The sequence below is a fragment of the Sturnira hondurensis genome, unplaced genomic scaffold (genome assembly GCF_014824575.4).
Source record: "Sturnira hondurensis isolate 20B ecotype Veracruz unplaced genomic scaffold, ASM1482457v3 Scaffold0008723, whole genome shotgun sequence".
NCBI lineage: Eukaryota > Metazoa > Chordata > Mammalia > Chiroptera > Phyllostomidae > Sturnira > Sturnira hondurensis.
In genome coordinates this window covers 753,241-780,855 of record NW_028081354.1, presented here as the reverse complement: position 1 = coordinate 780,855, position 27,615 = coordinate 753,241, and the positions used below count along the sequence as shown (strand labels likewise).

The following is a 27,615-nucleotide window of genomic DNA, read 5'->3' as shown; positions in this document are numbered from 1 at the left end:
CTTTCATATTTTGTTTAAGCAGCTACTTTACTTTAAATCCCTACCACTTAAAAAATATTTTATCTATTTATTTTCAGAAAGAGGAGGAGGGAGAGAGGGAGAGAAACATCAATGTGTGGTTGCCTCTCGAACACCCCCAACTAGGGACCTGGTTTACAACCCAGGCATGTGCCCTGACTGGGAATTGAACCAATAACCCTGTGGTTCACAGGCTAGCACTCAATCCACTGAGCCAGGACTAAGAAGCTATTTTATTTATTTTTATTATTATTTTTTAAGATTTTTATTTATTTATCTTTAGAGGGGAAGGGAAGGAGAGAGATATCAATGTATGGTTGCTTCTCTTGAGTCCCCTGCTGGAAACTGGCCTGCAACCCAGGCATGTGCCCTGATTGGGAATCGAACCGTGATCATGGGGTTCGCAGGCCCATGCTCAATCCACTGAGCTACACCAGCCAGGACTAAGAAGCTATTTTAAATATCTGTGTTTCTTACCTTGGGTCTATGGATCACTAGGAATAGGCTTTGGGGGCGTCTACCAATGTACCTGGGGTTACCTCAGAAATTTGTGTCTGTGTCCACATGCGTTACTCTGGAGGAGAGGGTTAGAGCTTTCATTAGATTCTCAAAGAGGTTCTGTGACCCAAAGATTAAGAACCACCCATTTCTTATGTGTCTCATTAGTCCATCAAGGGCAAAGATCACTTTTTCACCCGAGATCCTCCAGTACTGCTCCACAATGGACACTCCTAACTGCTGTCACACCGGGTTAATGACCCACAGAAACAACATTTTTCCAGGCAAAGAAAACAGGATGGTTTAATTTGTAGAGTCAAGAATTGTTTGTTTGTTCTTGATTACAGCATTCAACATGCAAATTACATTCCAGTCTTAGTACTGAAATGGCACCCAGCCACTTCCCTGGAGCTAATCTAGACAGAATGATTCCTGGGCAACCCTTAACTACGCCTGCCCTCAATCGCCCTCTTTCCCTTTGTACAGCGACGCTGAAACTCTCTTATGCAGAATAACTGGGAAATACGGTCTTTGATTCAACCAAGAAGCCATATATGGTACAGCACCATTGATTTGTCAATGGACTTGATATATTCTGAACTCCGGATCAAGACCTCACATTATTTAACCTGTCTTTAATGATCCCAAAGGCACTTGAGAATCGGGCAGTGTCTCACCGTCACTGATTTTCACAGGACAGTATTATGAGACAGCAACATTTTGCTAAGTCTGTCCTGGCCCTGGGTATTCACTCTGAAAAAAGTTTATTTGAATAAGGTTTTGACCCCTTTGCTCTTCGTCATTCTGTAGGCTCAAAATGAACAACACAGGGAGTTTCACTTTTTGCTGATCCACAGTTCTTAAATTTTTGTAATGAAAATGTATTATTTATGTAAAGAAAGTTATAAAAACACCAACAAAAAATAAAAGGTAAAATCAGGGTGTTTGGATCCCAAGAAAACAGGAGTCTACTGTGGTTAGAAGTCAGGCTGACTACACATAATAATTAGGTATAACTGACAATACCTTTTCCAAAGACTGTATTTTTGCTAAGTTTTATATGTTATCACTAGCTTGAGTTTTCCCCTTTTCTCTGAATTTCATTACTAGAATCACCAGATGGAAAATTTAGAACATTTTAAAAATAGCTCTTTCCGGTAAGTTACCCAGCACATATTCCTCTAGTTTCAAACATAAAGGGGAACCGGCTCAGACGAGAATGATCCTTGCTACACACCCGCCAGCTCATGCACCCTCCTTTTTATTCCAAGAGGCTCCAGCTCAAATGAAAGTTACAAGGTTAAGCGCTACTCCGAGTTCCTGACACAGCTAATTCCGGCTTGGTCTTCAGAAAATAGAGGTCTGTAATTCCTTTTTGAACATGCCTTCAAAGTGGAGGTCTTTGGCCATGAGTTCCTCTTCGACATCATCTAGGGCCCACTGGTGATCTGTCAGCTCCAAGGCTTCCCACTCTGTCTGCAAGGAAAGAACACCAGGGCAGGGAGAGATGGGGGCAGAAGGGCTGTTTCTAAGAGCAGTGCTGACCTTTCACGAGCACCTACTCTGGGCCAGGAGCTGGGTTAGGCTACTTACATGTATAAACTCATTTGGTCCTATGAGGTAGGTGCTGGCATCACTCCACCCACCCCCAGTCCCAATTTACAGACAAGGAGACTAGAACTAAGAAAAGTAAAATATTTGTTCAAAGTCACTGGAGCTAGTGACTAGTTACATTCTTCAAATCCTCTGTTAATGGTGAATAGTTTGCCTTTAATTAGTGGGCTTTAAACATACGCTTTATGAAATTCAACATGCAATACAAGTGTTAGTTCACGGTTGTGTTCTTTAAAAAAACCCCACATTTCGCATGGCATAAAATTCACCCTTTTAATATTCAGTGCTTTTTTAGCACATTCACGAAGATGTGAAACCACCACCATTCTGGCTAATGGCAGAATCCTTTCACCACCAGAAAAAGGAACCCCATATCCAACAGCAGACACATGTCCTCATCCCTCTCCCACAACCACTTTACTTTTTACATGCTTGGAATCATCCATCCTGGACATAACACTGCGGCCTTGTGTTACTGGTTTTCAAGGTTCCTTCCTGTTGTAGCATGATTCAACACTCACCCCTTTTCATGGCTCAATATTCTAATGTACACATCCCACTCTCCAGGCACTGTACACATACACCAAAATGCTCCATTTTGTTTTTCTGTACATCAGATGAGGGACATCTGGTCTGCTTTTTTTTTTTTTTTGACAATTACGACTAACACTCTGAACATTCTTATATAAGTTTTTGTGTGGGCATATATTTTCAATTCTCTTGGGTATCTAAGCATGAAATTGCTGGGTCACATGGTAATTATTTGTAACTTTTCGAAGGAAGGCTAAAAACTGCTTTTCAAAGTGGCTTCACCATTACCACCATAAATGAGGGTTCCAATTTATGTATACATCCTTGTCAACACTCGTTATTGTGCATCTTTTTCATTATTACTGTCTGAGGAGTGGGAAGTGTTATCTCACTGCGGTTTGGATGTGCATCTCCCTGACGGCTAATGATGCTGAGCACCTTCTCATGAGATTACTGGGTATTGGTTTATCTTATTGGGAAAAATGTTTATTCAAAACATTCTCCCATTCTTTAACAAACTTTGCCCATTCTTTAATTGAATTTCCTTTTACCGCTGAGTTCTAAGAGTTTTCTGATAGCTTTTTATTTTGAATACTAAGTCCTTATTAAATACATGATTTGCAAACATTTTTTCCGATTCTGTGGGTTGTCTTTTCACTTTCTTAATGGTGTCTTTTGAAGTACAAAAACGTTTCCATTTTGACAAAGTCCCATCTATCTATTTTTTCCTTTTGTTGCTTGTACTTTTAATGTGATATATGATAAGTCAGTGCCTAATCTAAGGTCATAAACATTTACATCTATGTTTTCTTCTAAGAGTTTTATAGTTCAGCTCTTATATTTAGGTCTTTGACCCATTTAAATTTTTTATTAGAAAAATTTTTACTGTGGTAAAAAGTATATATATAACTTGCCACTTTTAACCACTTTAAGTATACAATTCAGTGGCATTAATTACATTCACAATGTTGGAGATCACCACTATTTACTTCTAAAATTTTTAATCCCCTAAAACCCAAACTCTGTGCCCAGTGTTAAGACTATTCTTTTTCCCACTCAATTGTTTTGGCACCATTGTCAAAAGTCAACTGATATGGGCTAATTTCTGAACTCTCAATTCTGTTCCATTGATCTGTATGTCCATCCCTATGGTAATCGCACTATTTTGACTGCTGTACCTCTGAAGTAGGATTTAAAAACCAGAACTCTGTATCTTCTAACTTTATTCTTACTCACCTGTTTGGGCTACTGAGGTCCTTTTCATTTCCATATGAATGTCAGGACTAGCCTGTCAATTTTTGCAAGAAAGGTAGGGGGAATTCTGGTAGGTTTTACATTGACTTTGAGGACCAATTTTGGGAGTACTGCCATCTTAACAATATTAAGTTTTCTAATCATTCATTCAGGCATTCTTTAATTTCTTCAGCAATGTTTGTCATTTTCAGTATACAAGTCTTGTGCTTCTTTTGTTAAGTTTATTCCTTAGTGTTTTATTCTTTTTGATACTATTGTAAAAGGAACTGTTTTCTTAATTTTGGTGTCAGATTCTCTTAAGAGTGTATAAGCAATACAAGTGATTTTTGTATTTTGGCCTCATATACTAAAACCCTGCTGAATTTGATTACTAACTCTAATAGATTTTTTTGGAGGGAGGGATTTCTTAGGATATACAAGACTATGTCATCTACAAAGATAGCTTTATTTCTTCCTTTGTAATCTGAAGGCCTTTTACTTCTTTTTCTTGACTAAATTTCCTAGCTAGAACCTCCAGTACAATGTTGAATAGTAGTGGCAAGAGTGGACATCCTTGTCTTTTTATTGACTGATTTATTTTAGAGACAGAGAGAGAGAGAAAAACATCAATTTGTCATTCATTTATATATACATTCATTGGTTGATTATCGTATGTGCCCTGATGAAGGATCAAACCCACAACCTTAGCGTATCAGAAAGACACTCTAACCAACTGAGCACCCGGCCAGGGCTGGATGTCCTTGTCTTGATCCTGATCTTAGATGAAAAGCTTGCAGTACTGAGTGTGATTTAAGTTGTGAGTTTTTCACACACAACTTTCAGCAAGATGAGTAAGTTCCCTTCTATTTCTAGTTTCTTATGAAGAAAAATTAGTGAGATTTCACTGTATAAAAATTATATCTGTATTTTATAAATTACAAAATCATTTCATTAACAGGCTCCATTTATTGATTTTTTAAAAATGTAATTTATATTGATGTCTACAGGGTCCTAAAAAGTGAAAAAATATTCCAAATGTTTACCTGGTGTGTCTGAGTGCACTATTTTTACAGCTTCACTTATAGTATAGATTAAATTTGGTGAGCATTTAAAAACCAATGAAAGTACCAAGAATCTTCAATTTCCTTAACAGATGATTCACTCAGGAAAAAGGGACATATAAACTAAAATACATTTTTGCTAAATTTAAATTTAAATAATGGAACAATACACACGACACTCACTTCAGGGAACCCATCTTTAAAGTGATTCTAGTAAACACCTTTTGGAGCTTCAGTGAAGCTGGAGGAAGTGAATGTACCTTGAAAGCCTTGTTGGTGTCTGCAGGCATGGCCATGGCTGCGCCAGTCATCTGCTCCTGCATCATCCGTGATTGGTCAGCGGCTGCAGGGTGAGATGTAGCTACGTGAGTGCCGGGGCTGGGCGGTACGCCCGGGCAGGAACGGTTCTTACACAGAACTTGCAGATGCTCAGTAGTGAGTTACAGAGCCATGTGACAGATTCACTGACTGGCCCTACCTCACACTGGCTACGTGACCCTGGAAAAGTTACTTTACCTCTCCTGAAAAATGGGGATGAAAACGCAGAAGAGAGATAACTAAAGGAAGCGCTAAACTTCAAACTGAAACAATAACAACCACAGCCACTGGTTACTGAACAAGTGCTAATGCCAAGTGTTTCACTAAGTGCTTTATATATTCTACCTTACCCACACCTAGCAACAAACCCTGAAGTTAATGATTAAAGTTCCTATTTTACACCAGAGGATTACAGTGGTCAAGTGACTTAGCCTGAGATCCCAGCCATTGAGTAAGACAGCCAGGACAGGTACTGGCAAGAACTGTCCCAGGGGTGTCCAACATGCAGCCAGGATGGCTGTGAAAGTGGCCCAACACAAAATCCTAAGTTTACTCAAAACATTATGAGATTTTTGTGATAACACATCACGATATATTTAACATGTGGCCCAAGACAACTCTTCTTCTTCCAGTGTGGTGCTGAGATGCTAAAAGGTTGGCCCCCTCTGCATGAACTGACTGATCAAACCTTCTTTCAGCTCCAGGTTCACAGGCTCACATTGCCAGTGCTGCATCCCTACTTGTAGGTATCAGACTTCGGGGCACTATCTATTGTCCCTACTATTGCCATGGAGAATTAAGACCTTCAGTTTGATCCTGGAATTTTTATTTGTGTATTTTAGAGTGAGGGGAAGGGAGGAAGAAAGGGAGCGAGAGAAATATCAATGTGTGGTTGCCTCTCATGCACCCCCAACTGGGGCCTAGCTGGCAAACCAGGCATGTGCCCTCACTGTGAATTGAACTGGTGATCCATGGTTCACAGGCTGGCACTCAATCCACTAAGCCATACCCGCCAAGGTTGACCCTGGAATTTTTTAAGACTGTTTCAAAATACCTGAGAAACTTAAAAATAAGTTTAAAGAATAAAGCACTGTATTTGACTACGCTAACAAATAGCACGGCCCACGTGATTTTTCTGACTATGGTATGGATAATTCATCTACCATAGTATTTGTTTATTATCCTCACCAGAGAATTTTTTTCATTGCTTTTAGAGACAGAGAAAGAGAGAGAGAGAAACATTGATTCAAGAAAGAAGCATCGACGGTTGCCCCTCATATGCACCCAGACCTGGGAATGTGTGTGTGCCCTATCCCACAACCTTTTGGTTACAGGATAATTCCAACCAACTGAGCCACACCAGCCAGTGCAGAGTATTTGCTTATTAAATCTGACGTACTCCTTACCATTATCTTGGCCCAAAATCAGAGAGTAAATGCTTCGAAGCCCAAATACATTGAGGAAGTACCAGGATGCAGAGCTCACCCTAAAGCAAAAGTGAAACAATGTAGGTAGTTATGGCAGAATTATTATAGTTCATGCTTTTCTAACACCCAAAGTTGTCCAGAATATGTAAAGAAATTACCTGGGATAAGCTATATTCATTCAAAGCACAACCAAAAATGAAATATAAGTTGTGAAGGCAGTCTTGCAAATACTTAATAGCTTACTATAGGCAAACTGTTAGGTAATAAATTCTGCCTTCAGTAGCAGGAACTGAATCCACATCTGGTATGCTTCCTTTTAATCAGGGAATGTAAGTTTTGCTTACTTTTCCTTTCTACATAATGGGTTTTCAAACCATTTATTTATTTTATTTTTTAAATATATTTTATTGATCATACCATTACAGTTATTGTTCTATTCCCCCCTTCATTCTCCACCCTGCACACCCCCTCCCCCCACATTCCCCCCCTTTAATTTATGACCACGTGTCTCAAGTTCATTAGATTCTATATTTCCCCTAATATTCTTGCCCTCCCCCCTATTTTCTACCTACTGTCTATGCTATTTTCTGTACCTTCTCCCCCCTCCTCCTCCTCCCACTCCCCTGTTGCTAACCCTCCATGTGTTCTTCATTTCTATGGTTCCACTCCTGGTCTAGCTATCCTCTTGGTTTCCTTTTGTTTTAGGTGTGGTTGTTGATAACTGTGAGTTTGCTGTCCTTTTACTGTTAATATTTTTCATCTTCTTTTTCTTAGAGAAGTCCCTTGAACATTTCATATAATAAGGGCTTGGTGATGATGAACTCCTTGAACTTGACCTTATCTGAGAAGCACTTTATCTGCCCTTCCATTCTAAATGAAAGTTTTGCTGGATAAAGCAATCTTGGCTGTAGGTCTTTGGATTTCATGACCTGAAATACTTCTTTCCAGCTCCTTCTTGCCTGTAAGGTCTCTTTTGAGAAATCAGCTGACAGTCTGATTGGAACTCCTTTATAGGTGACTGTCCCCTTATCTCTTGATGCTTCTAGGATTCTCTCCTTCATTTTAATCTTGGCTAATGTAATTATGATGTGCCTTGGTGTGTTCCTCCTTGGGTCTAACTTCTTTGGGACTCTCTGAGCTTCCTCGACTTCCTGGAAGTCTATTTCCTTTGCCAGACTGGGGGAGTTCTCCTTTATTATTTGTTCAAATATGTTTTCCTCTCGTGGCTGTTTCTTTTCCCCTTCTGGTACCCCTATAATTCGGATGTTGGAATGTTTAAAGATGTCCTGGAGGTTCCTAAGCCTCTCCTCATTTTTTTGAATTCTTGTTTCTTTATTCTTTTCTGGTTAGATGTTTCGTTTTTCCTTCTGATCCACTCCATTGATTTGAGTCCCAGTTTCCTTTCCATCACTATTGTTTTCCTGTGCATTTCTCTTCATTTCAATTAGTTTAGCCTTCATATGTTCCTCTAATTTGTGACTATAATCAACCAGTTCTGTGAGCATCCTGATCACCAGGGTCTTGAATTGTGCATCTGAGAGGTTAGCTATTTCCTGGTCACTTAGAGTTATCGGCTCTGGGGATTTGAGTTCTTCTTGAGCCATATTTTGGACTGTCCATGCCTGTTATGTATGAGGAGTGGAGCCCAAGGTGTTCACCAGGGCGGGGCAACTCAGTCGCTGGGTTGTGACGCTGTATGTGGGGGCGGGGTCAAAGGAAATCAATGGCGACCGTCTGGCCCCTCCAGCTGCCTCTGGGGGTGGGGTGGGGTGGGGTGGGGGGCGCAGTCCATCTCACTGCTCACTCTTTTGCTAGGTTTATCTGCGCGCGCGAATGTGCAACCGCTCTCAACCTGCCCCGCACCCTCACTGGGTCCGCGATGCTACCCTGGCTGCCTGTGCACCTGGGTCACCTGGGTCACCTGGGTCGCCTGGGTTGGGGAATCCTTCCTGCTCCACTGCTGGCTCCGCCCCTCTTACTGGTCCGGGCTGAACAGTTCGTTGTTGTCGGACTTCCGTATAGTTCAGGTTTCTGTTCTTTGGCTGCATCTTTGTTTATTAAACCTTTGTTGTATTCAAACTTGGTTGTGGGAGAAGGCACAATGTTTCTACCTACGCCTCCATCTTGGCGGAAGTCCTTCAAGCCATTTATTTTTAATAAAAACAACACACTTCTTATAAATAACAAATGCAAACAGTACAGAAGTACATAAAATAAAAGTTCTGAATCTCACTCTCTAGAGGAAATCACAAGTGTGAGTTGGTTTCATACTGAAGGAGAGGATTAGAGATGCCTTTCAGGAAACACTTGCAATACCGAAGACCGTAGCTACCGGGAAAGCCATCCAAGTTCGGAACTTTATCACCAAATCTTCCTTAGCTTAGATTTCCCACCTGCCCTCACAAAATAAATATGCTTGGATATAATAAGACCTAAAAGGCAAATGAGAAATGATACAGAGACAGAAAGGATCCACACTTCGTTCCAATACTTGAGTCACACAACAGCAGCGATCTATTCTGGTTACTCCCCTGGCTTGCAGGTAAGTAAACAACTGATCTCTACATAATGCCGTAGATCTAAATCTAGCAGTAAACTCGTTGTATATCCATCTTCAAGTCTCCTTTGTCCACACAAGCATGTCAGTCAGTAAAAATTAAGTTTTTCTCGTACATAAAGCTTTTGCTTAGCCCAAATGGGTCTGGAAGGTCAAGATGATACTCATAAAACTATAGCTTTTCTCTAGTGAAATTGTGCACAGCTAAGAGTCTCCTGGCTCCTGGACTGCCCTGCCCCTCCCATACAACCAGAGACAGCTTTGCTCACTTCAGGGAAGTTAACCAATGGTAACCCCACTGCTCATTCTCCTCCTCCTCCTCCTCTTGTCTAGCTTCCTTTTTCTTGTATAGTTTTATTTATTTTTATAATTTCTTAAATTTAATTATTGTTCAAGTACAGTTTTCTGACCCNCCCCACTCCCATCCCAGCCGCGCCCCCCCCCCCCCAGCTTCCTTTTTAATGCCAGTCTCTGGGAAGCCATGGACAACACAGTCTGGAGAGACCATATGAAGAAGCAGTACTGGGCTCTAGATGCTACAGCAGTATTCTAAGAACTTTTCAGATCTGGGGTTTTATTATTCTGCTATAAAAAAATAGAGTGGTAAATAAAACATGAGTGCTGGATTTGGACAGACTGTTGTCTTAAATCTCAATTTCTCTACTTATTTCATAATATGTGAAACACTGGATATAAGGATAAAAATAATATATGAAAAACACCTAGCACAGTGACTGGTACTGAAGAAAAGAATTAATGTTATTACTAACAGTAATGTATTTTGGAAAAAATAATGTAAACATCCACTCCCATAAACTCCAAGGGTACCACTAAAAGGTTGCCTGGCCAGAGTTCCTGGGTTTATCTTTTAACTTTTTGGCTGTGAATACACTTACCCTTGCACTCCTAAGATCCAAGCATCTAGAGAAAAGAGGCTGACACATTCTGGTCTTTCACTAAGACTCATACAAAAGTTGCCATAATGAACTCGTGTCATTTGGAGTGGCGTTTCAATGAGAAAAACTCCAAAAACCCATTCCTGTGAAATACGCAAATTGGAAATCCTATTCTTTAAGAAATACCAGTTTTAGAGTTTGACTTGTATTTTTATTTTATAAAAGAAAGTTCTTACCAGGACGCATCCAGTGTGAGTAGTTCGATTCCTTGCTGCAGCATAGGCTTAAAACGGAGGGTCAGTGGAAATGGAACCTTGGCTGGCAAAGAAAGAAAAAGTTCACAATCACCCCTGACTTCTTTATTTTTAGAAGAGTTTAGCTGTGAATGTAGATATTATTTCCCTGAAGAGGTGAGAACTCTGTATCATACAGCTTGTTAAAAAAATTTCTTCTGAAGAAGTCAGTCAAATGGCGTACTTCCACGAATGCCAGCTGAGCTGTGGAAGCGGGGACACAAACTGAGCTGTGACCTAAAACCCCCAAAGAAGCTTGCACTAATCTGCTGAACCTAAAGTGGAATATATACAAACAGAGAACTGCATTATCGGGAAACCCAATTTATTCAAATCAAATCAAAACAACTTATAAACAACAGATAAAGGACCCATCCCAACACTTAAAAAATGAAGTCAAAACAGGAACGGGCTTCTCTTTATCCTACTCAACAAGAATACGAAATTACTTTCAGGCACAAACCACCTGTTTGAAGACCTGTTAGTAAAAAGGCACCGACATTCTGAACCTACAGTTTGCAATAAGAGCCATAAAATCATAGCATATTTTGTTTGTTTTTTGTTATTCAAAGGATGTTACCAGTTTCCACTACAAAACATAGAACCCATGATGTTAGTACTTTGATTTCTTTGAATAGGGAGAAGGGAAAGGAGCACAGATGAAATAAACCACGAATCTTGTCAGTGGGAACTTACTTGTGACAAAGCCTGAGAATGTCATGTTGATCCATCCACCGATAAGAATCATAGGAAGAACATTTGTTACATTGCCTTTCATCATGTCTGTGAGCATAGTGGGATCTAAGATGGAAACACAAGAGACCACCACATTTTACCACTGTTGGCAGAGACTTCCCCCTGATTTTCTGTAAATTTTAAATTTGATAATTAAAGTAATATCAGTTCATTGTAAAAATTTAAATGACATGCAAACAGGCTATAGATGGTTCCTCTGAGCCCACTCTTTAAACACCTGAAGCTGTTGAGGATCCTTCCATCTTTTTATTTACACACACAGTAGTTTCTCTCTCTATATATATGCAATAGAGGGATACTGTGCTTACTATCCTGCTTCTTAACTTAAAAAAAAATTAATATACTGTGAATGCTATTTCCACATTGGTATAATATCTCTCATTATTTTTAACGTCTGCTTAGGAATTCACAATGTGGTTAGTCATCACGATTGGGCAGAACTATAGATTGTTTCCATTTTTTTCCCTCCAATAAACAAAGCTGCCAACAACTACCTTGTACATAAGTCTGCATGTTTCAGTGAGTGTTTCTGTAAGAGAAACTCAAACACTTTCTAGGGTCAGGGTTTTGAACCCTGAACACTGGACCGATACTGTCAGATTGTCCTTCAACAACAGTGAGAGGGCCTCACTGCCCATGAGCTTGGCAGTAGCAGCTTTGGTCAAACTTTCTAATCTTTGCCAATTTAATGGGATGAAAAGGACATCTGGTTTTAATTTGTGTTTCATAGATTTTAGTGAAGTCAAGTATCTTTTCATACATTTATTGGTCTTTTGTTCCTTGTAGGTTTTCTAAAAGACTTATTAGAATAAATTCTAGTACCTCCTGTCTGGGTTTAAAATAACTGGTTATTTCACCTAAAGAAATGGGTTCTAAAATGAGGGGACAGTCAACACAGAACAGTAAATTTTATGTTGCTTTAAAGACGCTGTATTTTTCACATGACTGTAATCCATGGAAGTGATGAAGCTGTTAGAGCAAAAACTGTAGGGAGGGTCAAGGAATCACATCTGACCAAGAAACAGCTGCTCTGGGGAAGCAGTGCGAGCCGACCGCCCGCCCCCCCCACCCCAAGCAGAAGCTGGGCGGCCACCTGTCAGCAGCAGCAGCAGCGGGCACTGGTGGCAGCCCCAGCTTTCCCTGCAGTGTTCCACACAGCCTGCATCCTGAGGAACAGAAAGGGGGAGAGACCCAAGAAAACTGGCTCTAGTTTCCTCAGTCCCTCAGCTGAGAGCTCTTTTTTTAATCCACTTTATATATTGGGGTTTCCAGAAGATTTATTTGAAAAAGAGAACTCGACTTCCCTAAACCCCTGTACTAGATGATACCTAAGCTCTCTTAGATCACTATCTTCTACAATTCAAATGACACCCTCCCAGTCCCTCTCATTCCCCACTGGTGTTAAAAATCTTCCTTAAAGATGAGAGAAGGGAATAAACATACCAGTCATAGGAGAAGGAGGCACTACCTTCCTTTTAGTCTTTTTGAAAAATCCATCTTCCGGGTTGTTGAAGTAATATTTTCGTGTCAGGAAAGACTAATAGAAAAGAAGAGCTTTTTAAATCTCAAAACTATGGCATAGCAAATTGTCAAATTATTCCTCAGGGGTTTAGTCAGAGGCCCTGGGAATATGCTGTTACACTGAGCTGACAGCCTAGTTGGCACCTGAGCTGACACTTTAGCTGAGTCACATTTAAAAGCAATTTCCTAAGAAGGGCGAGGTCACAGTGACAGCAAACACCACCAGGCCACAGCTTAATTCCTAACTTGCCAACCTTCAGTTTTCCCCAAAGAGTCCCTTATAAAACACTCAGATAGCTACTGTCCTCAACAGTGAATCATGGGGCTTTTAATAAAAGATGTACCTGTTTGGGAATGTATTTTCCATTTTCCCTGAGGACTCTGCTTCGAATTAGGACTTGACTGAAAAATACAAACAAGACAATGAGATTTTAAAAAGTGAAACCCTAGAAGAAAATGAGAGAATAAAGTAGAAGGCCTATTTAAACACAAGAGAGGGCCTATTTGGCAACAGTCCTGTGTGGAAACTTTTCACACTACAAGTATCCTTAAAAACAATCTGACATATTTAACACCCAAATCAGGTTTTCAAAAGAGCATTTTTCAGAAGTGTCTGTGTTTCTGAACAAAGATTTCTGAGAGAGGCACATTTGGAACACTCGGCTTTCTCTCCCTGTATGAGCTAAGAGGGAGCTTTCTCTGAGTGAAAAGAGTAGCAATCGAGTGCTGCTCAGATGATCTGGGCGCAGGAGCAGAGAGGAAGGGTGAGAACTGAAGGGCTAACTTTTTAAGCCCCGTAGAGAAATGAGCCCAGGACTTGACAGGACTGGTATCTGACAGACAACGAGTAGAAAGTCCACCGTGTATTCAGACTGTTAGTAAGCTCCAATAAACATTTATTAAATTAATAAATAAAATTATTTGGTGATATTTGAACATAATTGATCATTAAAGATAAAAGAGTGCAATCCCATAAGTGGGTGACACTAAGATACAAACAGCAAATAGAACAATGATCAAAATACCCATTTTTTCTAGGTTTTCAAAAGTCATTTCATGGGGGGGAAAAGATCGTAGACAGAAATGAATACAAGAAAACTGTGATCTGTTTAGTCTCTACTTTTCAGCATAACCTGCCTTCTCCAAGCAGTCAGCCAGTACCCCTAGGGTCCCCTGGTCTCCTAATGCACGTTCTAGCTTTCTCCATATGCTAGGAATTCTCTAGTGCCCCTCTCCCTCGCTGAATTCTACCCCATCATGACTTAACACCTTCTTCAGTCTCCACCTTTTTCATGAAACTCTTCCCCATGCCTGGTGCTCTCATGGAATTCTCTGTGGTCCCCTTCCCCCCACCCTTTGCTGTACCATGCAGTTGACTGCTCCACAGACAGGCTTACAGAGCTGACGTGTAATGTGTTGTGTTCCCTGGGAGCTAATCTGAAGCTACTCACAGTGTGGCCTATGTACCAATGCTGGTCTGTGATGAGGAAGTACAGACACTGAGCATAAGGGTTTAGAAACGTTTACAGTAATTTGACATTGTCACAACATCCAAATATATGGTCTCATATTTTATAAAAGCATCAGTCTAGATAGGTTGGAAATATAAAACTAAACAAAATGGTCCTTCACCACAAGGAGTTTTAGTAGCATTGGGTCTAGAATAATGGGTAAAAATTTAAGCCCTGGAGTTGGACGATATGTTCAAATCCTGCATCTGACATGTATTAGCTATATAATCTTGGATGAGATTTCTTATGCCTCCACATTCATATTCTGTACAATAACATATTTATCTTCATTGAACAATACTTCTTGAGCTTCTAAGTGCCATGTATATGTTAGGTGATCAAAACAAATGATCAAAAAGCGAGTATTTCCTGAAAGTTCAAATTTACTTGGGAGAAAGACATTAATCAAATAACCACAGGAATAAATGTGAAATTCACCTGTTACGTCCTATGAGGGGGAGATGGATGGTATGATGGGAATGCATAATAGGAGTATTTGACTGAGGCTGAGAAGGCAAGGTCTCGGAGAAAGCTTTTCTGAGCATGAATGATTAAGTTGGAATCTTCAGGATAAGCAGAGATCAGCTTGGCAAAGCGCTGGAGGGAATAGCATAGGCAAAAGCCCTGTGGCTGTAATAAGCACTATGTCTCTGAGGACTGACCTGAGTAAAGGCCATTTGGCTGGATGAAAGACAACTTTTTTGGTAAGACAGAAAATGGGGTGAAAATGAGGCTTGAGAAGTAAGCAAGAACCAGTCTATACAAGGCCACGTAGGACCCAATGTATTTTCTTTTTAATTGTGGCAAAAAAACACATAACAAGTTTACCATCTTAACCATTTTGAAGCACACACTTCAGGACCGTTAAGCATATTCATACTTTTGTATGACAACTCCAGAACCTTTTCATCTGGCAGTACTAAAACTCTACCCCCCTGAACACTAACTCCCTCTTCTCCCTCTCCCTGCCACCCCGAAACTACCGTTCTACTTTGAGTTTCATTGACTTTGACTACTTTAGATACCTCACATTCAGTGGAATTGTGGTTATTATCTTTTTGTACCTGGTTTATCTCACTTAGCACAATGTCCTTAAGGCTTATCAATGTTATAGCATGTGACTACAGGATTCGCTGCCTTTTTAAGGGTCCCACTGTATTTTAATCTTTATCTCCAGAGCAAAGGGGGAGGAAAGGGAATCCCTATCGCTGGAAATGTAAACTGGTACAGCCATTATGGGAAATGATATAGAGCTTCCTCAAAAAATTAAAAACAGAACTAACATATGACCCGGCAATTCCACCTCTGGGCACACACCTGGAGGAAACTAAATCACTACCTTCCGGAGCTGCCTGCGCCCCCATGTCCACCGCGCTTTACTCACAACAGCCAAACATGGAAACAACAAAGAGTCCACCGGCAGATGAATGGATCAGGATGATGTGAAATATATACAAATATTTAGAAATATATATAAAGTAAGTATATATAAAATATATATAAAATGGACTACTATTCAGCCATGAGAAAGAAGGAAATTTTGCCAGTTACAATAACAGGGATAACTCTACAGGGCATATGCTAAATGAAATTAGCCAAATACAATGAGTCTAAAAGAAAAAAGGTCGAACTCATAGAAACAGAAAGAGGAGGGGAGAGTGGAAAAAACACAATAAAAATACATTTTAAAAAAGAAGTAGAATGGTGGTTACTGGGGGGCAGGAGAAGGTGCCGCGATGCTGGCCAAAGGGTACAAGCCTTTAGTTATGAGACGAATAAGCTCTGTGGATTTAACACACTGCAGGATAGCTGTAGTTAATAAAATTGTGTGGTATACTTGAAATTTGCTGAGAGTAGATCTTAAGTATTCTCACTGCCAAAAAAAGGGAACTATGTGAGGTGATGTATGTGTAATCATCTGGATTTTGGTAATCAACTAACAAAGTATACACATCAAGTCATCACATTATACACTTCATTTAGCTGTAAAGTGGACTGAAATTATGATACAGGCTACAACGTGGACATACCTTGAAAACATTATGGTAAGTGAAATGAGCCAGACACAAAAGGATTGTCTGATTCCACTTACGTGAAGTACCTAGAATAGTCAAATCCATAGAAAGAGAAACTAGAATTGTGGTTACCAGTGCAAAAAGAGAATGGGGAATTATTTAATAGGTTCAGAGTTTCTGTTTAGGATGATGACAATATTGTGGAAGTAGATGATTGTAACGGATGCACAACAATGTGAATGTATTTAATACCATGGAATTATATGCCTAAAAATAGTTAACGGGCCCTGGCTGGTGTCTCTCAGTGGACTGAGTGCTGGCTAGCAAACTGAAAGGTTGCTGGTTCAATTCCCTGTGAGGGCACATGCCTGGGTTTCGGGCCAAGTCCCCAGTTGGGGGTGTACAAGAGGCAATTGATTGATGTTCCTCTCCTTCTTTCTCCCTCCCTTACCCTTTCTCTAAAAATAAATAAATAAATGCTGAAAAAAATTTTTAAGTTAATGGTAAATTTTATGTTACATATATTTTACCACAATTTTTAAGAGACCAAGAGGGAAATACTAAAAGATTTTAAGCTGAGTTTTTCACATGTATTATCTCATTTAAAGTGATTACCACTGTATTTGGCACAGCCTAAGCATAAGATCAATGGTATCTATTGTTCTCCTTTTGCATGTTTTACCACTTGGACTGTAACTTCTGAGAGTAGAGCATTGACTTCATTTTATTTTATACCCCATAGCATACAACACAGTGCAAGGTACATGGTAGGTGATCAATAAAAATTTGTGCATAACCCAGGCCTTCTGCAGGCACTGTGACCAACAGAAATTCAGCTAGATTTCCTATATGCTACTGAGGAATTTTGTAGAATTGGGATTGAGAATTATTTCTCTGAGTCATTTGACCCCTGAATCAAGCAAACTTAAATTATCCTGTATGTTACAAACACTCAGTTTCCTAAACTGAGACCCACAGATACATTCTCTAAGATCGACAAATTCTACAAGAAATTTTTAAACCTGCACTTTCATTCCATTACTAAAAAATGGACAAAGGACCTGAACAGACACTTCTCCCAGGAGGACATACAGAGGGTCCAGAGACATACAAAAGGATGATCAGCATCAGTAGCCATCAGAGAGATGCAATTAAAACCACAATGAGATACCACTTTACACTGGTCAGAATGGCCATCATAAAAAATCAACAAACAACAAGTGCTGGCAAGGTAATGGAGAAAAGTGAACCCTAGTGCACTGTTGGTGGGAATGCAGACTGGTGCAGCCACTGTGGAAAACAGTATGGAATTTCCTCAGAAAACTAAAAATGAAACTGTCTTTTGACCCAGCAATTCCACCGCTGGGATTATACCCTAAGAATCCTAACACACCAATTCAAAACAACCTATGCACCCCAATGTTCATAGCAGCACAATATACAATAGCCAAGTGCCAGAAGCAACATTAGGTACTCATCAGTAAATGAGTGGATCAAAAACTATGGCACGTTTACATGACGGAATATTACAGAGCAGAAAGAAAGAAGGAGCTCCTACCCTTTGAAACAGCTTGGGTGGGTCTGGAGAGCATTATGCTGAGTGAAATAAGCCAGGCAGTGAAGGCAAATACCTATGATCTCACCTATAAGTGGAACCTAATCAACAAAACAAGCAAGCAAAATATAACCAGAACTCTGGCTATTATGGCTCAGTGGATTGAGTGCCGACCTGTGAACCACAGGGCTGCTAGTTCCATTCCCCGTCAGGGCACATGCCTGGGTTGTAGGCTGGGTCCCCAGTAAGGGGTGCTTGACAGGCAACCACACATTGATGTTTCTCTTCCTCTTTCTCCCTCCCTTCTACTCTTTCTAAAAATAAATAAAGGAAATCTTTAAAAATATATATATAACCATAGACATTGAAATTAAGAACTGACAGTAACCAGCCCTGGCTGGTGTAGCTCAGTGGATTGAGCGTGGGCCTGCGAACTAAGGGACTGCGGTTCGATTCCCAGTCAGGGCACATGCCTGGGTTGCAGGCCAGTTCCCAGCAGGGGACACATGAGAGGCAACCATACATTGATATTTCTCTCCCTTTCTCCTTCCCTTCCCCTCCAAAGATAANCACAGTGCAAGGTACATGGTAGGTGATCAATAAAAATTTGTGCATAACCCAGGCCTTCTGCAGGCACTGTGACCAACAGAAATTCAGCTGTATTTCCTATATGCTACTGAAGAATTTTGTAGAATTGGGATTGAGAATTATTTCTCTGAGGCATTTGACCCCTGAATCAAGCAAGCTTAAATTATCCTGTATGTTACAAACACTCAGTTTCCTAAACTGAGACCCACAGATACATTCTCTGAGATCGACAAATTCTACAAAAAACTTTTAAACCTGCACTTTCATTCCATTACTAAAAAATGGACAAAGGACCTGAACAGACACTTCTCCCAGGAGGACATACAGAGGGTCCAAAGACATACAAAAGGATGCTCAGCATCAGTAGCCATCAGAGAGACGCAATTAAAACCACAATGAGATACCACTTTACACTGGTCAGAATGGCCATCATAAAAAATCAACAAACAACAAGTGCTGGCAAGGTAATGGAGAAAAGGGAACCCTAGTGCACTGTTGGTGGGAATGCAGACTGGTGCAGCCACTGTGGAAAACAGTATGGAATTTCCTCAGAAAACTAAAAATGAAACTGTCTTTTGACCCAGCAATTCCACCGCTGGGATTATACCCTAAGAATCCTAACACACCAATTCAAAACAACCTATGCACCCCAATGTTCATAGCAGCACAATATAAAATAGCCAAGTGCCAGAAGCAACATTAGGTGCTCATCAGTAAATGAGTGGATCAAAAACTATGGCACGTTTACATGACGGAATATTACACAGCAGAAAGAAAGAAGGAGCTCCTACCCTTTGAAACAGCTTGGGTGGGTCTGGAGAACATTATGCTAAGTGAAATAAGCCAGGCAGTGAAGGCAAATACCTATGATCTCACCTATAAGTGGAACCTAATCAACAAAACAAGCAAGCAAAATATAGCCAGAACTCTGGCTATTATGGCTCAGTGGATTGAGTGCCGACCTGTGAACCACAGGGCTGCTAGTTCCATTCCCCATCAGGGCACATGCCTGGGTTGTAGGCTGGGTCCCCAGTAAGGGGTGCTTGACAGGCAACCACACATTGATGTTTCTCTTCCTCTTTCTTCCTCCCTTCTACTCTTTCTAAAAATAAATAAAGGAAATCTTTAAAAGTATATATATAACCATAGACATTGAAATTAAGAACTGACAGTAACCAGCCCTGGCTGGTGTAGCTCAGTGGATTGAGCGTGGGCCTGCGAACTAAGGGACTGTGGTTCGGTTCCCAGTCAGGGCACATGCCTGGGTTGCAGGCCAGTTCCCAGCAGGGGACACATGAGAGGCAACCATACATTGATATTTCTCTCCCTTTCTCCTTCCCTTCCCCTCCAAAGATAAAAAAGAAAAAGAAAAAAAAAGAACTGACACTAACTAGAGGGGAGGTGGGAGGGGATAATGGGGGAGAAAGGTGGAAGGATTGTTAGGAACATGTGTAAAGGACACATGGACAAAGCCAAAGGGGGGATAGGATTGAGGGTGGGAGGTGAGGATGGCTGGGGTGGCAGGGAATGGTGGTGGTGGTGGGGAGAAATAGAGACAACTGTACTTGAACAATTAAAAAAAAAGCAAGAAAAGAAAAAAATAAATGAATAAACAAAAATAAGTCTTTGTCCTGATAGGTGTGGCTCAGTTGGCTGGGTGTCCTCCCACAAACTGCAAGGTTGCAGGTTCAATTCCCGATCAGGGAACATGCCTGGGTTGTGGGTTCATACCCTGGTCAGGACGTGTACAAGACGCAACTGATCGATGTTTCTCTCTCACATTGATGTTTCTCTTCCTCTCTTTCTCCCTCCCTTCCCCTCTCACTAAAAATAATAAAATCTTTAAAATAAATAAATAAAAGTCAGTCCTTATACTGGTTATAAAGACAAAGCTTCTCTTTACAGTGGCAATTTACAACTGAAAGACATTTTCTTAAAATAAAACTTTAGTTTTTAAAGTTAGTATTTCTCAAACTGGAGTTCTATATTCTTGAAGATCTGGATTTGTTTTTTCCTTTCCAAAGAGTCAGTATATTCTTCAAGTTTGAAAACTAATTTTATATACATTCTATCTCAAATACGGTCTCTTATAGTTTACTTACGTATTTTTCAGTTTGAGTTTAATGCATTTTGGAAAAACTTTAATAAGTTTTGGGGCAGCAAAAGCTTAATTTAAGAAACGAGATGTCCCATTTTGAGATCATTCAGGCAACTGGAAACTTATATACTGTATTTAGAGGAAAGTTTTACAACTAAAATACATCTTTTGCCTTGAACTTTGGCCAGTTCAGAATCATGCAATCGGCATTCTGCTTAAGTTCAAATGATGATCTTGTGGGGTACAGTCACACCATGTCAGAGCTGGCACAATCCAATGACCTCACTTAAGGGATGGCGCAATTATGACCTTAAATGTTGAGTTTTCTTTAAAGTGGTGGTTCTTCATGTAGGTGGTACTGCCCTCTAGAGGGTCTTATGGAAATCTGTGGAACTTTTTTGAGTGTCAAATGATGGGGTGGAGAGAAAGAGTACACAACTAAGTATCCCTCAGTGCTGGGGACAGATGTACAACACTTTTCTGTGGCGTCAGTTTCAGAACTGATCAGAACCTACCTCCTATAGATAACCTTAAGAAGTCAGTTCACCACAGAAAGGAAGGCTATAAAAAGATGTAAAGTGGAGAGACCTCAGATAGTCGGCATTTACTGATGCACTGATGCTAGTTAAGTTATTCTCATTTTACTCTCAAATTAACACTGACATAATCATCCTAAACCCATATTTACATATGAAGAAAAGGGAGCCTGGAAAAGTTAAGAAGCCTTCCCCAAATAGCCAAAATAGTGAAATATTGTGCCTGTACTTGCACCCAGGTCAGTCTCACTCCCAACTTAAATTCTCTTGACTACAATTCCTCTTAGAGATTCTCTGTCACAATTTTTGCTCCCAGTTCACTATGTGGTTTTAGAGTGATGGTTAAATGGTATCGGACCCAAAGCTCCTTTTGATAACCCAAATGAAATTCATAGTTGATGTACCATTAAGAAAAAACAAGGCGAACTTCCAGCCAAGATGGAGGCATAGGTGGAGACACTGTGCCTCCTCGCACAACCAAATTTAAGGACAACAAAGATTTAGAAACAAAAACGCAACCAGAACAGACAGAAAATGGAACTGTACCGAGGTCCGATAACAACAAACCATTCATCCAGACTGGTAACAACAAACCATTCATCCAGAAGGGTGGAGTCCACGGCCCTCAGAGAGGGGTCTCAGCAGGAAGAAGTGGTGGTTAGCAGAACCGGGTCGGGAGGAGTTGAGCAAACCCAGTGAGACGTACAAGGTGACTGGCTGACCGCGGACACACATTCGCGGGCAGATAAACCAGGCAAAAAAGAGGGTGGTGAGACAGAGTGCACAACCCAGGGCCCCAGCGATGGGAAATAAAGCCTAAAATAACTGATTAAAAAAACTTTTGGGAGTCCAGGTGCCCGGGAGAGGCTCTGAGCTTCACAGGAGAATTCACTGGAGAGACTCACAGGGTCCTAGAATGTACACAAACCCATCCACCTGGGAACCAGCATCAGAGGGGCCCAATTTGCTTGCAGGAAGTAGCAGAAAGGACCAAAATCCGAGAGAGCTCAGAACAAGTGCCATTGCTCCCTCTCTGACCCCGCCCCCACATACAGTGTCACAACTCAGTGACTGGGTTGCCCCACCCTGATGAACACCTAAGGCTCCACCACTCACACCTGACCAAAAATGGCTCAATCAGAAGAATGAATCAGAGCCTCCAAGCCAATACTTTTAAGTGACCAAGAGATAGCCAACCTATTGGATGCACAGTTCAGAACACTGGTGGTCAAGATGCTCACAGATCTGGTTGATTTTGGCTGCAAATTAGATGAAAAAATGAAGGCTAAACTAAGTGAAATGAAGGAAAATGCACAGGGAACCAATAGTGATGGGAAGGAAACTGGGACTCAAATCAATGGAGTGGATCAGAAGGAAGAAAGAAACAAACAGAAAAGAATGAAGAAACAAGAATTCAAAAAAAATGAGAAGAGGCTTAGGAACCTCTAGGACATCTTTAAACGTTCCAACATCCAAATTATAGGGGCACCACAAGGAGGAGAGGAAGAGCAACAAGTGGAAAACTTATTTGAACAAATAGTAAAGGAGAACTTCCCCCAATCTGGCAAAGGAAACAGACTTCCAGGAAGTCGAGGAAGCTCAGAGAGTTAGACCCAAGGAGGAGCACACCAAGGCACATCATAATTACATAACCCAAAATTAAAATGGAGGAGAGAATTCTAGAAGCAGCAAGAGATAGGGACAGTCATCTACAAAGGAGTTCCCATCAGACTTTCAGTGGATTTCTCAAAAGAGACCTTACAGGCAAGAAGGGGCTGGAAAGAAGTATTCCAAGTCATGAAATCCAAAGACCTACACCCAAAATTGCTCTATCCAGCAAAGTTTTCATTTAGAATGGAAGGGCAGATAAAGTGCTTCTCAGATGAGGTCAAGTTCAAGGAGTTCATCATCACCAAGCCCTTACTATATGGAATGTTAAAGGGACTTATCTAAGAAAAAGAAGATAAAGAATATGAACAGTGAAAGGACAGCAAACTCACAGTTATTAACAACCTAAAACAAAAGCAAACTAAGCGGACATCTAAAACAAGCGGAGCCACAGAAATGGAGATCACATGGAAGGTTAGCAACAGGGGAGTGGGAGGAGGAGGGGAGGGAGAAGGTACAGAGAATAAGTGGCATAGATGGTGGGGAGAAAATAGGGTGAGGGCAAGAATAGTATGGGAAATGTAGAAGCTAAAGAACTTAGGACACATGGATATGAACTAAATGGGGGAAATGTGGGTGGGAGGGGGTGTGCAGGGTGGAGGGGAATGAAGGGGGAATGGGACAACTGTAATGGCATAATCAATAAAATATATTAAAAACAATTAAAAAGGCAATGTAATACTCTCTTGTGACAATTGGGAGAAATAAAAGGAAAATATATTTTTACCCTCCCATTAGATTTTAGAGGGGGGGGCAGAGGGAGGGAGGGAGAGAGAAACATCAAAATAGCTCCAGATTTGGGAACCAGAAGACTTGGTGTTAGGGCCTGAATGTCAGTCACCATGTGTGACCATGGAACCTCTTAAGCCTTAGCTTCTATAAAATGGGACAGCAACTACGTCAGAGTTGTTTTAAATTTAAATAAGTTAATAAATATAAGTGCTTAGTATAGTGCCTTGCATAGAATAAATGCTTAATAAATGTTGGTTTATTATTACTATTCTCAGCATAATTGGGAAGCACAACTGAAAATGATAGCAGCCCTTCCCAAACTCCAGGAATTCTTGTTCCATGGTTATTATTTTTATCTTATTCACCTAGCACTTGTACTATTAAAAACTTAGTATTTTCTTATATGTCAACTCTTCTACTTATATAAGAAATCTTGAAATGACAAGCAAATGTATCTAGTATTACAAGACAATGGTATCTAGTATTACTTGCCACAAATAGAAAGTAACTGTTTAAATAAATACAATAAAAACGAAACAAAATTATTAAATTTTAGCCAGATACCATTGTCTGTGGGAAGTTCTGAGCCTGAGGCTTCCTTTGTTAAAAAGGGAGATTAATAAATGCTAGGGCCTGGGCTGGTGTAGCTCAGTGGATTGAGTGCAGGCCTGCAAATCACAGGATTGCTGGTTCGATTCCCAGTCAGGGCACATGCCTGCGTTATGGGCCAGGTCCCTAGCAGGGGATGTGCAAGACAAAACCACACACTGATGTTTCTCTCCCTCTCTCCTTCCTTTCCCCTCTCTCTAAAAATAAATAAAATATTTTAAAAAATGAATGCTAGGGAAGTATTAAGGACATAACATTTACTAAGGTGATCTCTGAAAATAATCAGAACGACTGATTGAAAATCAGTTTATTATTTTAATATGGAGGGAGCACACCTCTAGACACCACCTTAAAATCATCCCAACTTACCTCTCTTCACAGATAAACACTGTAATGAAGCACATGAGAAAGTTACCTCCACACCAGTAGGGGAAATAATTACAACTCTTCACACTTTATGGCAGTTTTATGTTTGCCAAGTATTGGTCACTTGGTATCTCAGCTGACCACCACTGTAGTTTGGTAAAAAGAGTATAATCACATCCACCGTATGTATAGTTCATAGATAATCCCACCCAGGGTTAACAACTTGCCTAACAATATTAACAACATTTTTTGAGCACTTAACTCGTCCCAGCTAAAGGTTTTATAGACATCATCTAAAATTTAATCCCGACCCCTGCTCTATGAGGCATATCCCGTTATTATCTCCATTTGACAGATGATGAAAGGAAACACAGGTAACTCAGCCCAGGTCACCCAGCCAGTGGGAAAGCGGTAAATTGACTGCACTTTCTTGCCCAAGGTCACCGAGGAGTGAGGTCGCCAGATCTGGAGGGTGCTGACCTGTCAGAGACTTGTTCCTGGGTGAGTTTCTTGTCGCTCTGCAGCAGGATGGACACGTAGTGGCGGATCATGCCGACGAAGAAGGTGATGATAACGATGGGCAGGACCACCCAGAGGCGGATGTTGGAGTCAAGCAGAAGCTCAGGCCCCGCCATCTTCAGAGAGCGCCAGTTCCTGGCCAGGTGTAGCTGGGTTTCGCTTCCCCCGGGGCCCTGAACTGCCCCTTAAGCTCGTTTCCGAGTCCTCTCAAACCCTTAGGCCGGCTGGCCCGGGTACCTACCGCAGCTCCAGCCCTGGCGCACCGCTCCAAGCCGGGGTGCCCGGCCGCCCACTTCCGGCGCGGAAGTTTGAAGTCGCGGCGCGGCTCGGTGACGTCAGGGCGCGTCGGACCGGGCGGAAGAGAAGTAAACAGTGGGAGGTGACGGTTCGTTGGCTGACGAGTGGGCCCGCGTTCGTCGTCTCTTGAGGCTTCGCTCTCCTGCGACCTGGCCTGTAGGCCTGGTCCTCGCTGGGACTTTCCGTACGAGGTTCCGCTCCTTGAACGTTAGCTTCTTCATACGTCCTATCGTGGGATAGACCCTCAGGTATCCCCCAGCGTCGTTAAAATGGCGAATTGAGAAGGGCTTTTATCCTCAACCCCTACCCAAATGGCCTTAGGCCAGGGAGCGGGTGCCATCTTCCGGTCTCTTAAGCTTTTCTGTAAACCAGAAGGTAGGAGATAGTTCAGCGCATGCTTTTAGTCTGCGGGCTCTGACTTAGAGTTTCCGCCTGTAAAATGGCTGACAATGGTTATAGCTATTAAACGAGGCAATGAATGGAAAAAACGCTTAGATGGTGCCTGGTGCTTAGCAAATGTTAACTCTTACTGGTGGCCATATTATAATCAAGAGAAAGTATAGGTGATAGTTAAGAGGGCGGATTCTGCAGTGAGATTGCCTGAGTTAGAATCTCAGATCTTTCATTGATTGTGATAATAATGTACCTGCCTTAAAAATTTTTGTGAGGAATAACTGAAGTAAAACAGTTTTTGTTAGCTATTAGTATTTACCTGCCTGTCAGCCATTCTCATTTGGCAGATATTCTCAGAATTTTTTTTTTATGCCAGATATTGTGCTGGGCACTAGGGATACTGAGATAAATGAGGCTAGGTTCCTTCCTTCAAAGAGCCCCGCGGTCTAGTGTGGAGTCAGTAGAAGTCCTCCATATGCTCAGTGGAGCGGGGAAGTTAGAGTAGCAGATAACTATGGGATAACTGTAGGGAATAACTTGGGGATAGGAACATTTTTCAAGGAGGATGACATTTGAGTCTTGAAGGATGAGTAGTAGTTTCAAGGCAGATAAGAATATTTGGGGTGAAAAGAACACTTTATGCAAAAGCACTAAGACCAGGTAGGTTCTGGTTTACAAGATAGGCCGGAAGGCCCTGTGGTTCAGGCACTCCCTGCCTCTGCAGTTTCATTTGTAACTCTACACACTTTTTCCTCTTTGAGTGTTGAGTTTTTCTTTGCCTGGACCTACTTATCTCATACCTCTTCTATGGATTAATTCCTATTTCAATACCCAGGCCCCTGCTCAAAATTATTTTCCCAAAGAGATTATTGCTGAGAAATTGTCTCAGCTTTTCTTCATCACCCCCACCCCAACGAGACTAAATTTACTTGTAAGCCCTCCTAACACCCTGTGCTTTCCTGTGTAGCACATAACGGTACAGTCAGGAGTCGATTAATCATGGGGATACATTTTGAGAGATGCGTCATTAGGCAATTTCAGTATTGTACAAACATCAGAGTGTACTCACACAAACCTAGACGGTATAGCCTCTTCTAAGCTACAAGCCTGTATAGTACATTACTGTGCAACACAAGATTAAATAGGCACAAGAGAAAATGATGTAATCAGGTGATGTAACCAGATGTATGAGGCTGATACTGTGTACACAGCTGTTTTACAGCAAACCTGTTTTTACTTTTATTTTTAAAAAGATTTTATATATTTTTAGAGAGAGGGGGAGGGAGGGAGAAAGAGGAGAGAAACATCAGTGTGTGGCTGCCTCTCATGTGCCCCCTACTGGGGACCTGGCCTACAACCCAGGCATGTGCCCTAACTGGGAATGGAACCAGCAAACCTTTGGTCTGCAGGCTGGCACACAATCCACTGAAAACCTTTTTTTTTTAATAAGTAGAAAGAGTATACTATAAGCCAATAGAATAGTTGCTTATTATCAAATGTTATGTGCTGTGCATAATTGCATGCACTATACTTTTTTATGACTGACAGCACTACAAATGTGAATAATGTGTTGTACTATGACGTTACAATGGCTATAATATCACCAGGTGATAGGAATTTTTAATCTCCACTATAATCTTATGGGGCCTCTGTGGTACCTGTTGTTCATCATCTGAAATAGCCTTATGTGAGGCATGACTGTAGTTAAATAAATACCTCAAGACTACTCATTACTATATTGTGAACTCCCTGAGGTCAGGCATCATCATGTCTGGTTCATAATTGTAACCGCAACACCTAACAGTTCCTAATATGTAGTATTAGATTATTAAAATAAAGGAGAGAAATAATTTGGGGCTAGAAGGTGAAGGATCTTGAATGTCAGAGAACTGGGTTTCATCCTTCAGCAAGAGGGAAGTGGCCAAGCTAACAAAGGCAGCCAGGTAAAGTCTTGAAAGCAAGGGACTATTGATCAGATATAGGAGTTGAAATTTTCTCAACTGCT

At 41.0% G+C, this 27,615-nt stretch overlaps 2 protein-coding genes across 3 annotated transcripts in view; one reads left to right on the top strand and one right to left on the bottom strand.

Moving 5' to 3' along the window:
• Positions 1-1,761: 1,761 nt before the first annotated feature.
• On the bottom strand, positions 1,762-25,191 carry EMC3 (ER membrane protein complex subunit 3). Its single transcript, XM_037055611.1, has 8 exons — positions 24,882-25,191; positions 13,068-13,125; positions 12,646-12,739; positions 11,143-11,247; positions 10,390-10,471; positions 6,680-6,759; positions 5,216-5,298; positions 1,762-1,992 (listed from the first exon to the last, which is right to left on the bottom strand). Exons 1-8 carry the CDS (start codon positions 25,034-25,036, stop codon positions 1,864-1,866), a joined length of 786 nt encoding a protein of 261 aa, XP_036911506.1. The 5' UTR covers positions 25,037-25,191; the 3' UTR covers positions 1,762-1,863.
• Positions 25,192-25,286: 95 nt separating this feature from the next.
• The window catches only part of FANCD2 (FA complementation group D2), a 69,813-nt gene continuing 67,484 nt past the window's right edge, over positions 25,287-27,615 (top strand). Inside the window, exon 1 of one of the 2 annotated variants that reach the window (XM_037055608.1) lies at positions 25,287-25,465. The gene's annotated coding sequence lies outside the window, so the exon portion shown is untranslated. Of the gene's footprint in view, positions 25,469-27,615 lie in introns of both variants that reach the window. The other variant, XM_037055607.1, reaches the window with a different exon arrangement.